Source organism: Zychaea mexicana, assembly GCF_025766255.1.
Source record: "Zychaea mexicana strain RSA 1403 chromosome Unknown BDB00scaffold_222, whole genome shotgun sequence".
In the NCBI taxonomy this organism is placed as follows: domain Eukaryota; kingdom Fungi; phylum Mucoromycota; class Mucoromycetes; order Mucorales; family Lichtheimiaceae; genus Zychaea; species Zychaea mexicana.
Window position 1 is genome coordinate 25,456 of NW_026516885.1, and position 13,905 is coordinate 39,360.

General features: G+C 40.1%; 4 protein-coding genes across 4 annotated transcripts; 1 reads left to right on the forward strand and 3 right to left on the reverse strand.

Annotated features, from left to right (window-relative positions):
• Positions 1-32: 32 nt before the first annotated feature.
• Positions 33-2,123, forward strand: BDB00DRAFT_777114 (mitochondrial branched-chain alpha-ketoacid dehydrogenase kinase-domain-containing protein; the record flags this gene model as incomplete). Its single annotated transcript, XM_053120298.1, has 9 exons — positions 33-126; positions 231-281; positions 358-473; positions 564-733; positions 887-1,119; positions 1,230-1,552; positions 1,649-1,825; positions 1,916-1,962; positions 2,060-2,123. 9 exons carry the CDS (start codon positions 33-35, stop codon positions 2,121-2,123), a joined length of 1,275 nt encoding a protein of 424 aa, XP_052972371.1.
• A 728-nt stretch (positions 2,124-2,851) lies between these two features.
• On the reverse strand, positions 2,852-4,903 carry BDB00DRAFT_777113 (uncharacterized protein; the record flags this gene model as incomplete). Its single annotated transcript, XM_053120297.1, has 7 exons — positions 2,852-2,967; positions 3,055-3,620; positions 3,713-3,849; positions 3,930-4,225; positions 4,323-4,370; positions 4,465-4,551; positions 4,678-4,903. 7 exons carry the CDS (start codon positions 4,901-4,903, stop codon positions 2,852-2,854), a joined length of 1,476 nt encoding a protein of 491 aa, XP_052972372.1.
• A 6,007-nt stretch (positions 4,904-10,910) lies between these two features.
• On the reverse strand, positions 10,911-11,785 carry BDB00DRAFT_880200 (uncharacterized protein; the record flags this gene model as incomplete). Its single annotated transcript, XM_053127966.1, has 3 exons — positions 10,911-11,272; positions 11,358-11,510; positions 11,641-11,785. The coding sequence occupies 3 exons, from the start codon at positions 11,783-11,785 to the stop codon at positions 10,911-10,913; spliced, it is 660 nt and encodes a 219-aa protein (XP_052972373.1).
• A 1,495-nt stretch (positions 11,786-13,280) lies between these two features.
• On the reverse strand, positions 13,281-13,864 carry BDB00DRAFT_880202 (uncharacterized protein; the record flags this gene model as incomplete). Its single annotated transcript, XM_053127967.1, has 3 exons — positions 13,281-13,329; positions 13,404-13,615; positions 13,712-13,864. Coding segments are annotated over 3 exons (414 nt in total), but the record flags the coding sequence as incomplete, so codon positions are not given.
• Between the last annotated feature and the right edge of the window lie 41 nt (positions 13,865-13,905).

Sequence of the window (13,905 nt, forward strand, 5' to 3'; positions counted from 1 at the left end):
TACTTTTATATGTGCATGTACCATTCACAATCATGTTCCAAATAACCCCACAATTGTTCGACAAAATCAAACATTTCGCGCGATTCCCACAAACCGGTGTCTCGCTTCGACAAATGGTCATGTTTGGTAAGGCAAAAAGACCTTCTTGAGTTTTTCCTCCGAGAAATAAAGTCTGGGCCGCTAAAACGAAAAGGCGTGTCTGTGCACACACACATACACCGCACTATTAGGCCAAAAGCCTTCTGCAGGGACCCTGTTTAAAGCAAGTCAATTTTTGCATGGTAAAGTAGAGTAAACAGAGTTGGAAGGGGGTAGATCACACAAAAAGTACCGCTAACTTTTTATAAATTGCTGTAGAGGAATTACCTATACGGCTTGCCCACCGCGTCAAGGAATTACACGAACTCCCTTATGGCCTTGGTGAAATGCCTTCCATATTAAAAGTGAAGGACTGGTATGCTCAATCATTCAAGGTAAAGTGCGTTTTGCTTGGCTTGCAAGCGAACGAGGCAGGCGAGAGGGGTAAGCCAGGTGGGGACTGACTGACTCTTTGGTGTGTACAGGACTTGATCGATTTACCGCATCCACAACTCTCGAGCGAAATCAAAGAACAATTAAAAAATGCACAGAAAAGCGATCCCAGAGCACTTCCTCCAAGTGTTCCCAACCCATCTATCCGTCCCATGAAGCCCTCCATCAACGCAATCCATCCTTCCGTTCCTATTGGACACCGGTGCGTATTATATATCATCACATCATCATTATCTTGTCTTTTTTTAGCAATTTTTCCTTTTTCTTGCTAACCTAAACTCAACATCTTCGTTCTTTTCCTTCAAATCATGACTCTATTTATTCCTTTCAATGGACTGCCCAACAAATCAATCAGATACTACAACAACATCAACGATCTGGCATGCTCTCCTGAAATGACGACATATACCGACACTTTTGTCAAGACCATCGAGACTATTAAGCGGAGACACGATCCTGTCGTTACTACGGTCGCACAAGGCATTTTGGAGTTCAAAGAGAAGCGCAAGTCCAATTTAATTGATACCGATGTGCAGCAATTTTTGGATCGTTTTTACATGTCACGTATTGGTATTCGTATGCTTATAGGTAAGCTTCTCTTTCAAAAGATATTGGGAAGGAGAGGTGCGGGACTTGCTCAAAGATAAGGTGTATATATTAGTGCTTGATCTTTGCTGATGATGATGATGATTGTATAGGTCAACACTCTGCGCTATACCGCCTCCCCTCACGCAAAGACTATGTTGGCGTAATTTGCACCAAGACCAAGGTTCATGATATTGCCCAGGATGCGATTGCCAATGCCCGCTATATCTGCGAAGAGTACTATGGATTATTTAAGGCTCCTGAGGTCCAGATGTTTTGCCCGGGGGATATCGAGTTTATGTATGTTCCATCGCATTTGAACCACATGCTCTTTGAACTTCTCAAGAACTCGCTGCGTGCTGTTGTCGAGCGATTTGGAATCGATTATGAGGACAATTACCCGCCTATCAAGCTCATTATTGCTCATGGAAAGGAGGTAGCAGCCCATTTTCTTTTCTTATTGGATGACTAGATGGTGATATGATGGGGGAAAGTGCTATGGCAACATATACTCATAGCTACATATGAACAGGATATCACCATAAAAATCTCAGATGAAGGTGGCGGCATCCCTCGTTCGGGTATCCCGCTTGTGTGGACATACATGTATACTACGGCAGAAGCACAGGAACTGGAGCCAGAGTATAACCGATCTGATTTCAGAGCACCTATGGCTGGCTTTGGCTACGGTTTGCCTATCTCACGTTTGGTATGACCGGATCGGTTTGGGTGGGAAAGGGGAGTGTAAGTGATACAGGATTCTAACTGCATCATGTGCTGTTGTTTTCTTTGGTCTTAGTACGCACGATACTTTGGTGGTGATTTGAAGCTGATATCAATGGAAGGGTAAGCGCTGTTTTCTTTGGATTGGCAAAAGGGTTAGAGAAAAAGTGGTTTTGCATGGATCAAAAATACTAACGTGCGTATCGACTATTTTGTCTAGATACGGCACGGATGTATACCTACACCTCAACAGACTCTCTAATTCGGACGAGCCTCTCATGTAAAATTCCTGTTCTTTTTTTTTATTAGTTGTTTTCCGCTAATAAAAATAATTTTGCCCAGAATATAAATACATTTTCTCTTTTTTGGTTTTTCTTTTGTTTTTGCCAAACGTTTGATTCTATTGTATATAGGTATCATTTGGTTGATCCACTTTCCTTTGCACCAGGCTCTTTACTCTTAAACCATATGCCGATTTCAGAGCCCCTTCCTGAAACAGGCTTCACTAGGTTGCTGGCCAACCTGAAAAACTTCCTTGCATAATCCTCCCCTCCACATCATAGAAAAATAGACTGAACCATTAGATACTACCCCTGCTCCTCCCAATTCATATGCATACATTGTACATATCTCTTATAGACTTTTTTAATTGCTTGCTTATCTGTGTCCTAGTTCTGAAAAAAAAAGTACTTTTAATATTTAATTGCCCAAACAGCAAATAAAAGAAACAAATAGCAAAAGCCAACCTGTTGTGTTCAAATGACCATTATATATGCTGTTTCGCGTGGCCTAATGGTATGCTGAGTTGGTGGTGGTAGAATGGGGAAAACGAGAAATAGTTATCGGAGTAAATAGGAACTGATGGACGTGTATATTTGGCATTACAACATTTTTTTCCTTTGGCTTATTGAGTTATTTATATTTTCCAGAGAAATTCAATGATAGTTTGCTAGGAATAAAACAAGAGAGTACTAAAATACAACATTTCACAAAGAGTCTATTACTATATAATTTAAGTCATGAACAACATGCCAGAGCCTTCATAGGAGGTGGCGATCTTTTGGATAGCATTAATGTAAGCTGCAGTTCGGTAGTCCACGTTCTTGAGTTTGGCAGTTTGTCGAGTTTCTATATAGACGTTCAGGCATAGATTCAATAAGTCTTTCCTACCCATGATGTGATCTAGACCCGTATATATCGAAAAAGTATTATTACCTTCGCAAGAGCTGATCATAGTGTCTTCTAAACCAGAGAAGACCAAGTCTTGTTCTTCGGCACCTTGAATAAGGGCCTTGCGCTCTGCCTCTGTCAAGACACGACCTGCATTTTCTTCAATGACGCGTAACAATCTGGTGCGGACCGACTCATCCCACTTCTTATCCATACGACCAAAGCGAACGTGGGACAAGTTCTTGAGCCATTCAAAGTAGGACACGACAACACCGCCTGCATTAGCCAGTAAATCAGGGACAACAACAACGCCACGCTTTTCCAAAACTTCATGCGCACCAGGCGTCATGGGACCGTTGGCACCTTCACCGATAATTTTGGCCTTGATCTTGTCGGCATTTCGCAGACCGATCTGGCGCTCAAGAGCAGCTGGGATGAGAATATCGCACTCGCGCTCAAGGACTTGTACGGAGTCGTTGATGATCTCGACAGTATCTGAGTAGCCACGGAAGCTACCTGTATCACGATGGTGCTGGTACAGTTCATCAACCTTCAAGCCATGAGGATCATAAATAGCACAGTCGCGTTCTCCGATACCAACGACCTTGGCACTTTACAAAGTTAAAAAGCGAAAAGTTAATATCAGCTACATCCCTTCCGTCTATCTAGTTATTCAACTATACAAAAAGTCACAGATTCTTACCCATTTTCTTCAAAGAATTTGGCAGCATAATAGCCGACGTTGCCGAAACCTTGGACGATGACGGTTGAGCCTGCAATTTTGCCGCTCAAGCCGGTTATTTTTTGGACTTCAGGATATGAAAGGAACTCACGAACACCCTATCCAAAAAAATCATGCAGTTGTTAGACTACAAATACTAAATCTTATAATCGGATAAAGTAAATTGCGTGTTGCTTACAAAGTATACACCAAGACCAGTAGCTTCTGTACGACCCCGTACACCACCCTGGGACAATGGCTTGCCAGTAACGCAACCAGCCGCATTAACATCATCGGGGTTGAACTGTCGATAGGTATCCATGATCCACGACATTTCCCTTGGACCCGTACCAACATCGGGTGCTGGCACGTCAGTGCCGGGACCAATAAACTTCTTTTGGCACAGTTCCATTGTGTAGCGACGGGTTATTCGCTCCAATTGCTCCGCGGTATACTGAGCAGGATCAATCTTGATACCACCCTTGGCACCACCGACTAGAAAAAAAGAAACATCCCATCAAGACAATGTAGTTAGTATCATGGGTGCAAAAGTGTATTATTTAGAAAGCAGAGCTAGTAAATTTAAACTTACATGGAACATTCACAACGGCACATTTGTACGTCATCAAGGACGCCAATGCTAGTTTTAAAAAATGGTAAATGAGGGTGGGAAGGTGGGTATTTAGTAGCTATACTGAAATTGATAGTGATTGGTGTAGGGGTATTTTTTTTACCTTCGACTTCTTGTAAATCTACTTCTTCGGAGTATCGGATGCCTCCCTTAACAGGCAAGCGGTGACGAGAATGTTGAGCACGATAGCCTATTTATATTTGCATTGCCACATATATTTTTAGCCTCTTCTCCTTGTGTCTATAATTTCCCTCTTGTCTTGTCTTCCTTCCTTCCCCTTTCCCATCTTAATAACCATACTGTCAACATTACAGACCTTCAATCACCTCCGTCTTTCCATCGCCTGTTTCAATAGGGAACGTGACACGAATGGTACTATCAACGGCGCGCAAATGGCTGAGTGTGCCTCCAGCAATATCACTTAATTTGGCAGCACGGTCAAAGTAGCTTTCCACGGACTGTAGAAATTGGGGTTCATGAGGTTCGCATGCATTTTGTGTAGCAGCTAGATGTGGAAAAATAAAGAAGTTTTCATGTATCATTGTTATTAAAGCTTTGAAGTACTAATACCCAACGAATTTCAATGTGTTGTTGCACTCAAATTTAATCAAGTATCTTGCATACCTGTTGTCATAAAGCGTGGTGTGGGGTAGAAATGCTTCCATCCAGCGTAAGCGATGTTTCTATTACGAAATAGCCATTGTTAATAATTACATTTTCTGAAAGACGATTTATAGAAAAGAAGCAGAGATTGGTCTGCTATGATACTTTACCTTGTTGTAGCAGGAAGAGTAGCTGGAAGCCGACGAGATAAGTAAGCCATTAGATAGTGATAAGATCTGAGAGTTGCAAAGAAGGTAGCGATAAGATAATGATTTTCCACTTTTAAACGCACCTTTATATATACTTGGATGAGTAATTGTCACCTAATCTTCTGTTTTTCGTGACATGATCTTTTATCTGATTGTACATGGTCTCGGTTGATGTGGGGATGAAGAGTATATGTGAGTGATTATCCACATTATGTCGGTTTCCGGCCATCGCCGAATGGGAGCAAAGATTATTCGGGTGAAATGTAGCGTGTTAATGGCTGAACGGGTTCTTTTACCTTTTCATCTGGTGATTGTCGATCCGTTCTTTTGCTATCGTATGGTATATTTTGAGACAAATGATTGGTTCTCTTTACAGGTGCAAAAACAAAGCATAAGATGTCTTGCGTATCCCGGAAACCGTGATGCCCTGGGCTATTATATCTATATCAAACGCCAAAAACACATCTATAGCAAACACCACCTTTTTATTAGTTGAAGCCTTCTATATATTAGTACTTTTCATTCTTCTCCGTCATATTTTTTTAATATCAAAAACAGGTTTCTTTCTGGAATTGCAAGTAAATGATACGATAATGTAGCTCAAGATTCCGTCTTTGCAGCGACCGTTGAAAGCAAATGCATTTACAAAGTCAGCCTCGTGTTAATCGATCAGTAGGTATGCATACGGCAAGTTTCTTACCCGTTTTCTATCACTTCTCTGTTTTTGGTTCGGTATGCTGTTGTGTGGCCCGAATTTACATTATATTGTACAAAACGGGACGACACTCCCGCTGTGATCTACAGTCTTCCGAGTCTCTCTATATAGCCGATCATTACAATATACTCATCAAAATCATAACTAGTTGAAGGCCGATGATAAGGCTGTTTCGAATTGAATACATTCCTTGCTTTCGTCTGACAGAGTCTCTAGTAGGCTGATGATGGTCAATATGGTATTTTTTAATGTTCTGCCTTCTGCGCAGCAATCCACAATTGTGTTACATACTTCTAAAGCTTTAATAGTATGATCGGGTATGTGTTATATCCTCTGCGTACCGTTAAGACGACTTAAGGTTTTTCCGGATGGTCAAACCTATCATTGGCGAATATTTGGACTTGAGTAGGTGCATCCTAGCCTTGCTTTTGTTGTACATGCATCATTTTCTTATCTCATAATGATGAAGTTGGATAAGCAGATCGGCACTTTCACATTGCGCTGCTGCTGCATTTTTGAACCTCTTCACGAGCACATCATTCTCTCTCGACCCAGCTACACATTTTCATATAAAGAAATATTTATTTCTCCCGTGCATTGGTATAAAAAGAGCGATTGATAGCCTGTGGAATACACAAGGCCAACATAGTTTTCGTATTATGTATTTAAAGCAACCCAATACAAAGATCATCCATGTAGTCCAGCACTGTAGTAAGTATACGTTGCGAAACTTACATGTGTACTGCATTATTTTCAATTAAGCACTTTTTAATCAGAGTTTGATATGTAATACATAAATAAATGACCAAGTCAACAAGGTGTTGATATTATATCTTAGATGCTTCATAATAGACACACACAAAAAACCCGACCAAGTCGTCAGCAAAATGATGGTACACCAAAAAAGCTTAAATAGTAAGACACGCCAAAAATGACATAGTTAACAATGTGATAATATGCCTAAATTGCTTCTAGAAAACACACAAAAAAAAATTCGGTTGTGGCGAGGCACTATAACGTCTTAGTTTGTGTAAGAGTTACGAATCTCGTTCAATAGGATGGATCATATAAGGAAAGTTGATAAATCTTAAAGAAATGACAATCCTTTTATAAGGAAAGGGAAAAGCTAAAGTTAAGTGAAAGAGAAGCTAAAGAACTGAACTGAATGCCGAATGGTTTTGCACTAAGTGTGAGTTGTTTCTGTATTCGCAGTAAAAGTAGTGTTGCGCAGTAAACGTATTGCTGCGAGTGTGAGATAAATCTGCACTAGTGGTTACACCCAAGACTGTGATGGAAATGATAGAGAATAAACCGACAGATACAGTAATGATTCGAGTAAGTTATGGAGTCGATACAATAGTAATGCAGTTCGTTTATTGATCAAATTACAGTGGGGCCGACAAGATGAGTAACAGCACACAAAAAAACTCCCACTCCTGCTACTAGCTATGCAAAAAGGAGGAATACTGGTTTTGTATAGAAGCTAACTTCGATCTATTGCTTCTTTTTCTCATATAATGTAAGGTTTGAAGTGCTCTCGAATGTCCTTTTTTGCCGAGGATACACTTTAAGAAATAAGCTCTATCATATTAGGTTCGTTGTTTGATAGGGAGAGTGTGTCGCTTAAAGCAAACATTATCACAACATACCGCGGGTCTTATTATTAATCAACTGTATGTACATGATGCACCTGCACTTTTCATATTCAAAGAGCAAGTATGCTTTTTCTTGAGTCAAACACTTTTGATCATAGCTGATACATGAATTATAGGGCTCAAAGCACCATTAAAGGTAGGAAGCATAGGGTTGCACTAGTCAACGCCCCACGAGAAGGTGTTGTAGGCCGGATCATGTGTCGGAGAACAGAATAAATGCTCAACAAGTTCAAAAGAAGAGCAAGCCAAAAGGCAGATATATCCAAGTAGAGGGGTGTAGGGTGATGTAGTCTTTTAGAACCGGGGAGGTATGATGACAAGCAGTCCAAAAAGACCCACTAATTAGTAATTATCACAGGGGGGAGAACTCTCCTGATTATTGCATGAAAGGTGAATGTGCTATTTTCGCCTCACAACAAAGAAATGTGTAACTGTTCTCGAAAAGTAAGCACGCCACTCTTCTGAATAAACAGCAACTAACGGTAGATCCACTTTTGGCCTCGCCAAAATGATTTGTACTCTGTCAAACTTTATTGAGCTTGTACTGGCTACTATGATACTGTGCAATCCAGGTGTTTACACTACAGGGGGATTGACATAAGTTAGAATTGAAAGCGTGCTTGCCGCTGCTACCACTACATAGAATCTGTGTGGATCAATGACTCTAACGTATCTTTAGTTCTTTACCTTTTTTTTAAACTTTGATTTACTTTGTAGAGTATAATCATAGTAGCAGTGTTTGGTGCAGCATCCGAATGAACCAAGATGATTCCTGGAATTTATCTGGCGTGATACTTGGCTTTTACCTTGCGTATTTTTCTTTTATTATACATATGTATATTGAAGGGTAGAATCCAGAGTATTAGTATTTGAGGAGCACCCGAGTAAAACAAGATGGTATCTGGCTTACGTTTGGATAATACCAGGCCTTCGTCAACGTGCCCTCTCTTGGCTTGTGTTTATTCTCACGTAGAGCTAACGGTGCAGCATCTGATACCAACTCTGGTCGCTCGTGTTTCATGTCGAGCGTGTCAAGGATGGGTAGAAGATGCTCAATCGTAGATGTATTATTCTTAAAATTTGTTATACCTTATTGGTTACAATTAATAAATTCGAATTATCAGCAGGAAACTAATTAAAAAGATTAGAATCCTCACCAATTATTTTATCATTAAATCCTACTAAACGAGTATCTTAATTAAGTAATTAATTAAAACTTAATTAATATTATAATTTTTTTAGATAATTTGCGAGAAGAAAGGAGCGACGTAAAGCATCAATTCCCCATCAATTTGTCATAGAAGAAGAAAATAAGGTATACAAACGGTGTTGAACTTGTATGACCAGACAGATGGCATTTACCCACCTTATATACATGTTTTATTACTCCCTCTATTGCATTTCCTCCTATCGCTTACCTCGCCTTTTCTTATTAACAGACGGATGTGTGTTTTATTTAAAAAGTTAGGCGATACTAAATAGTTGATAATCTTTGTCATATGCATTATGGCGCTGGCTATCACAGGCTTACCTACAACTGAATTGGTAAGTAAACTCTTTTTACGGTGAGTAGGGACGTAGTATGCGGTGCAGTTCATACTAGGAACTTTAATGAAGAACGCATGAACTCACAAATATCGAAGAATGTATCCAGAAATCAATCGCTCACTCCAACAAAATGACAACAGCGACAAGGAGGACGACTATAATGACATAAACACGCTGCACATTCTCCTTATAAAATTTCTCTTTTGTACTATTCGGCTAGTGGTAAAAAATGAAAAGCAAATAAAACATCTCCGGAAATTATTATGTAATAATGTAACAGTGTTGACGCAGATACTTAATGAAGAATATGTATGATGAGTGGATAGTGTAACAATAGAAACAAAGGTCAGACTCAGATATATCGTAAGTTAAACAATGAATTTCCTTTATTTTAGACCTCGACTTTATATATACGTCAGGATAGTAGGGAGCTTAGCTAGCGTCTGCTATGATCTGCATTCGCACTTCTATCCAGATCAACATCCACGTCCTATATTCCTTATCACACTCATGCTGTCGACTGCAGGTTATCGTAATGTCCGAACTAGGCGTTGTTGGTCGTCTGCCACATAGTTGGATATTTGTCGTAATGATATGCACTATCACAATTACTCTGGTAAAAACACCTCCCTTGGATCTTGTTGTGGATTAACAAATGTCTATAATACTTTATTAGTACTACGCGTGTTGCAAATGAATATAGTCGCGATTTCGCTTTTTATCGAAGGACTGAGTTACTATATAAAGTTGTCAGTAGGCAGCGCTGAGGCCTCTTTGCTCCTCGACATTTGTGGTGCTGTCAATACACTTTCAATCTTCGGGCTCTAACCGATAACTATCATTTAAGGCTCCAAGACTAGTGGATATAAAAGAAAAACGCTGTGCTTGCTATTACAAATGTCTCATTGCTTATTTTTCAGCATGGGCGGCATAAACAGCTACTTATCCAATCCAAGATCATCCCATATCAGCAGGGTTAAGTGACAGGACCTGAAGATCTGGGAATCGCCATCGAGATAGTGCCCAAAGCATTCTATAAAAGGTCGCTACAGCCACCCATCTGTTGAAGATCGTAGGTCACTCGACTTCGTGCTCTCTTCTTTATAACATCCACCATGCATGTAAATTCATCGATATACGAAATAGTAACTTCCACACATTATGTAGTCCATTTTTGGGACTCATAAGCGTCACTATTACAATTATTTTGCGTTATCCTCCGCATACTCGAGGGCAAACATATGCCTGGAGTAACATTATAATTGGCTCATACATATTGAGAATTCTCTTACATGCAGCACGACATCAGCTTTGCGGATAAAGAAACAAGATGTAGCACTTAGAGTTATTAACGTCAACCGCAGAAAGCCTAGATTTGTGATCATTGACGTCTTCTTTATATCACATGCACAAAATTGCTTTCTGGAACATAGTATAACGAGTGTCACTTAATAATATATTAACAGTGCCAGTCGACTTTTATATCTCTTCTAATACTTATTATTTAAGCAAGAATACATACTAAGCCATCTAATGACACTTCCATTTTCTGTAACTTCTACAGTATTTATCAATCAACTTCAATTCTGTATGCCAACTCTGATGCTTGTCGTGAGCCTAACCCATAACAATCAATACTGAATCGAGTTAATCAGTATAAACATTGCTTTTACTAAAAAGTTCCTCAATGTATAACGAATCACAGCCTTAAAACAGAAGCTAAAAGAATTTAATAAAACAGAAGAAGGTAGTATATACAAAAAAGAACTAAGCGAAAAAAAAAATTAACAACGTGAATTAAAAAAATAGGTATTGATCATTAACCAGCTGTTTCTTCGTCATTGTTGCTTTCGTCAACACGCTGGACTTTCGCTGCTCGGCTGCTTGATCCCTTGCTCGTCATGCTGCGCTTTTTGCTGACCTTGGGAACAGGAGTAAAGCAAGGTGGGAGCTTAGTGACAGTTGGTGAGCTTATAAAGGAGACGGTGACATCAGTACTATTGATTGTTTCTAATACATCTTGTAATATCTTCTTGATATTCCAGACTATCTTGAATATGGCGATGATACGATTGATAAGATTTTTCGCAGTACTTGGGAAATACAGCCAATTCTCCAACGAGCTCAAGCGGCATACATAGCCAGATGGACAATCCAGTATATGTGCCATAAGTGCTGTGCCTAGCAAGCAAAACCGTCGAACGTAAGTATAAGTTTTTAATTCTCTGATTCGTCTAATTACTAGCTGCATAGCTAATCAGCTTACCGGCAAGAGTAAAACCGCATGTTCTGAGCTCCCGAAGTCTTGATGGTCTTTCCTTAGCTAACTTGCAGAACATGTCCTTAAGGATTTTTGGCGTTTTGAAACCAGACTCGTACAATGTTTTTGTACTGTTGATGTCCGTGTCTTTGCCAGCTTCTGCAGTGCCAAGTTTAAGAACATCCGAAGCAAACAGCAAGTCAGTTTTGGACCCAATTTGTCTCCTATGAAACGCTTCTCACTGTAGGAAAATTCTTGTGGTTCTTGTGAATTTCTTGTGAATTTGGACCCCCGCTGGCCTCATTCTTGTGGTTCTTGTGGATTTCTTGTGAATTTCTTGTAAATTTGTGACGTCTGTCACTGCCTGCTCTGGGTCGCCTGGTTTTTGTGGATTCTTGTGGATTTCTTGTGAATTTGGACCCCGCCGGCCTCATTCTTGTGGATTCTTGTGGATTTCTTGTAAATTTGTGACGTCTGTCACTGCCTGCTCTGGTCGCCAATTTTTTTTTTGGTGGTTCTTGTGGATTCTTGTCGATTCTTGTGATTAAACAGTACTCTCTTGTTATAACCACCTGGTTAACCAGGGTGACAAATACTTTTATATTACCGCAAAAGTTTTTTTTCTTTCTTTTCTTCGCAAACACTAACCAAACACCTCCCAACGCTAACCTTAATCTCCTAAGTCTTCACTCGTATGGAGCATCGTCTTATTAATGTAGAGACAAATCATGCAGTCATTCTGGAGAAGCTCGACCAACTGCTAACGGCGTAGTCCCTAGTCGAGGTACCAGTTGTCGATGAAGCAGAACTTGCTGAGACGGTTTCCCTCATTCCCCACCCAATGACTCTGAATGCCAAGGGGAAGATGGTAAAGAAAGCGAGCAAGGATGATGTTGAGCGCCTTCTCCTTCAAGGCTACCACCATTATGAAGGAGGTGCCTTGAACAAAGCCCAGACCGACATCAAGCACATTAGCGAACGTGTTGTGGTCGATCTGGTGAAAAGATTGCAGAATCGTGCTGACAACAGCGTGACCCACTACTTTGCTAAGCTACAAAGCAAAGATAGGCAACTGGGTTAATAGCCTTTTCATGAACCTGGCAAAAAAGCAGGGCATTGATTTTGCTGTCTGCCAGGGCCAGTGGGTAGCTCGCCATATCCTCCAGGAATGCTGGCATAACTACGGCAGATCCAGCAAGTCGAGAGCGGTTTCTAGGTATGATAACTACTACACTAGAGCAACCACAATCAAATATATATTAACTATCAGGTAGACAACAAGAACCGGCTTCTGCTATTCCTGTCTCTGCTTCTCTTCCTGCTTCTGCTTTTCTTCCTGTTTCCGCTTCTGCTTTTCTTCCTGCTTCTGCTTCTGCTTTTCTTCCTGCCCCTGCTCCTGCCCAGTCCACGCAGTCTACCAAACGACGCCGTACGACAAAGCGGCTCGGAGCTGCTCCCCCCCACAAAAATATACATAATTAAAAGGTAAGTTAAAGTATCAGAAAGTTGATTATTGTATAAACACACACACATACACGTATATATATAGCGAGAGTGTATGTGATATATATAGAGAGAGAAAGGGGTGGTTTTCATCTGTATACGCTCGACCAGTATTCCATCAATCAATAAACCTTAGCTAGTATCATGTAATTGAATAAAGCTATTTTTTAAAATCTATATAATGAATATTCCACAAAAATGTTTTTGTGATTTTACTGTGAACGTGTGACCGCTTTGGTATTCCACAAAACGTTTTGTGATTTTCTTGTGAACGTGTGACCGCTTTGATTTTCTTGTGAACGCGTGACCGCTTTATCGCTACTTTAAATTCACAAGAATCCACAAGAATTCTTGTTACTTTACTTAGTGTTTACAAGAATTTAAAATTCACAAGAATTTTCCTACAGTGTCTTCTGTTGCTAATGATCAGTCGTCATTGACGCGACTGCTGGTACTTTTGCTGTTGTGTTCGCCACTATAATGTGTACATTTATGAACTAGCTGCTTCATCTCACCGCCCAATTGCATTTAACCAAAGATTAGACTTACGAGGTAATATCAATATCACCTTCAAAAAAGCAGCAGTCGATTATGGACCAAACATGTTTGAGTAGGTCAGCCTCACTGCGGGATTTGCTGAGGTAATCATAGTAAAGAACATCCAGAGCCTTGGCAATGGACATGTTCATCCAATGTAAGTCTGGTTGATTGAGGCGATGAAAGTTGTGTTTGCCGTTTACTACAATTGCATCCAGATTTTGCTAATAACATATATTGAAAGGATATTTAAATGATCAAGTTCGTGCAATGTGAGGCGCCAGGAATGCTGCAAATAAAAATATTCAGTGCAAACTTACAAGCTTGCTGTATTCTGCCAAGTACTCATTCATGCTATCCGGCAATGGCGTCAATTCTGGTGCTTTGTTGGTCTTTATCTCTTGCAACTCCTCCTCAGTGAAAACAGTTGCCCATATCTTATCTTGAGGATCGAAGATTAAAGACTGAGAGGGGCTAAATAAATACAAGCATAAGATATACTGGGCAATATCAC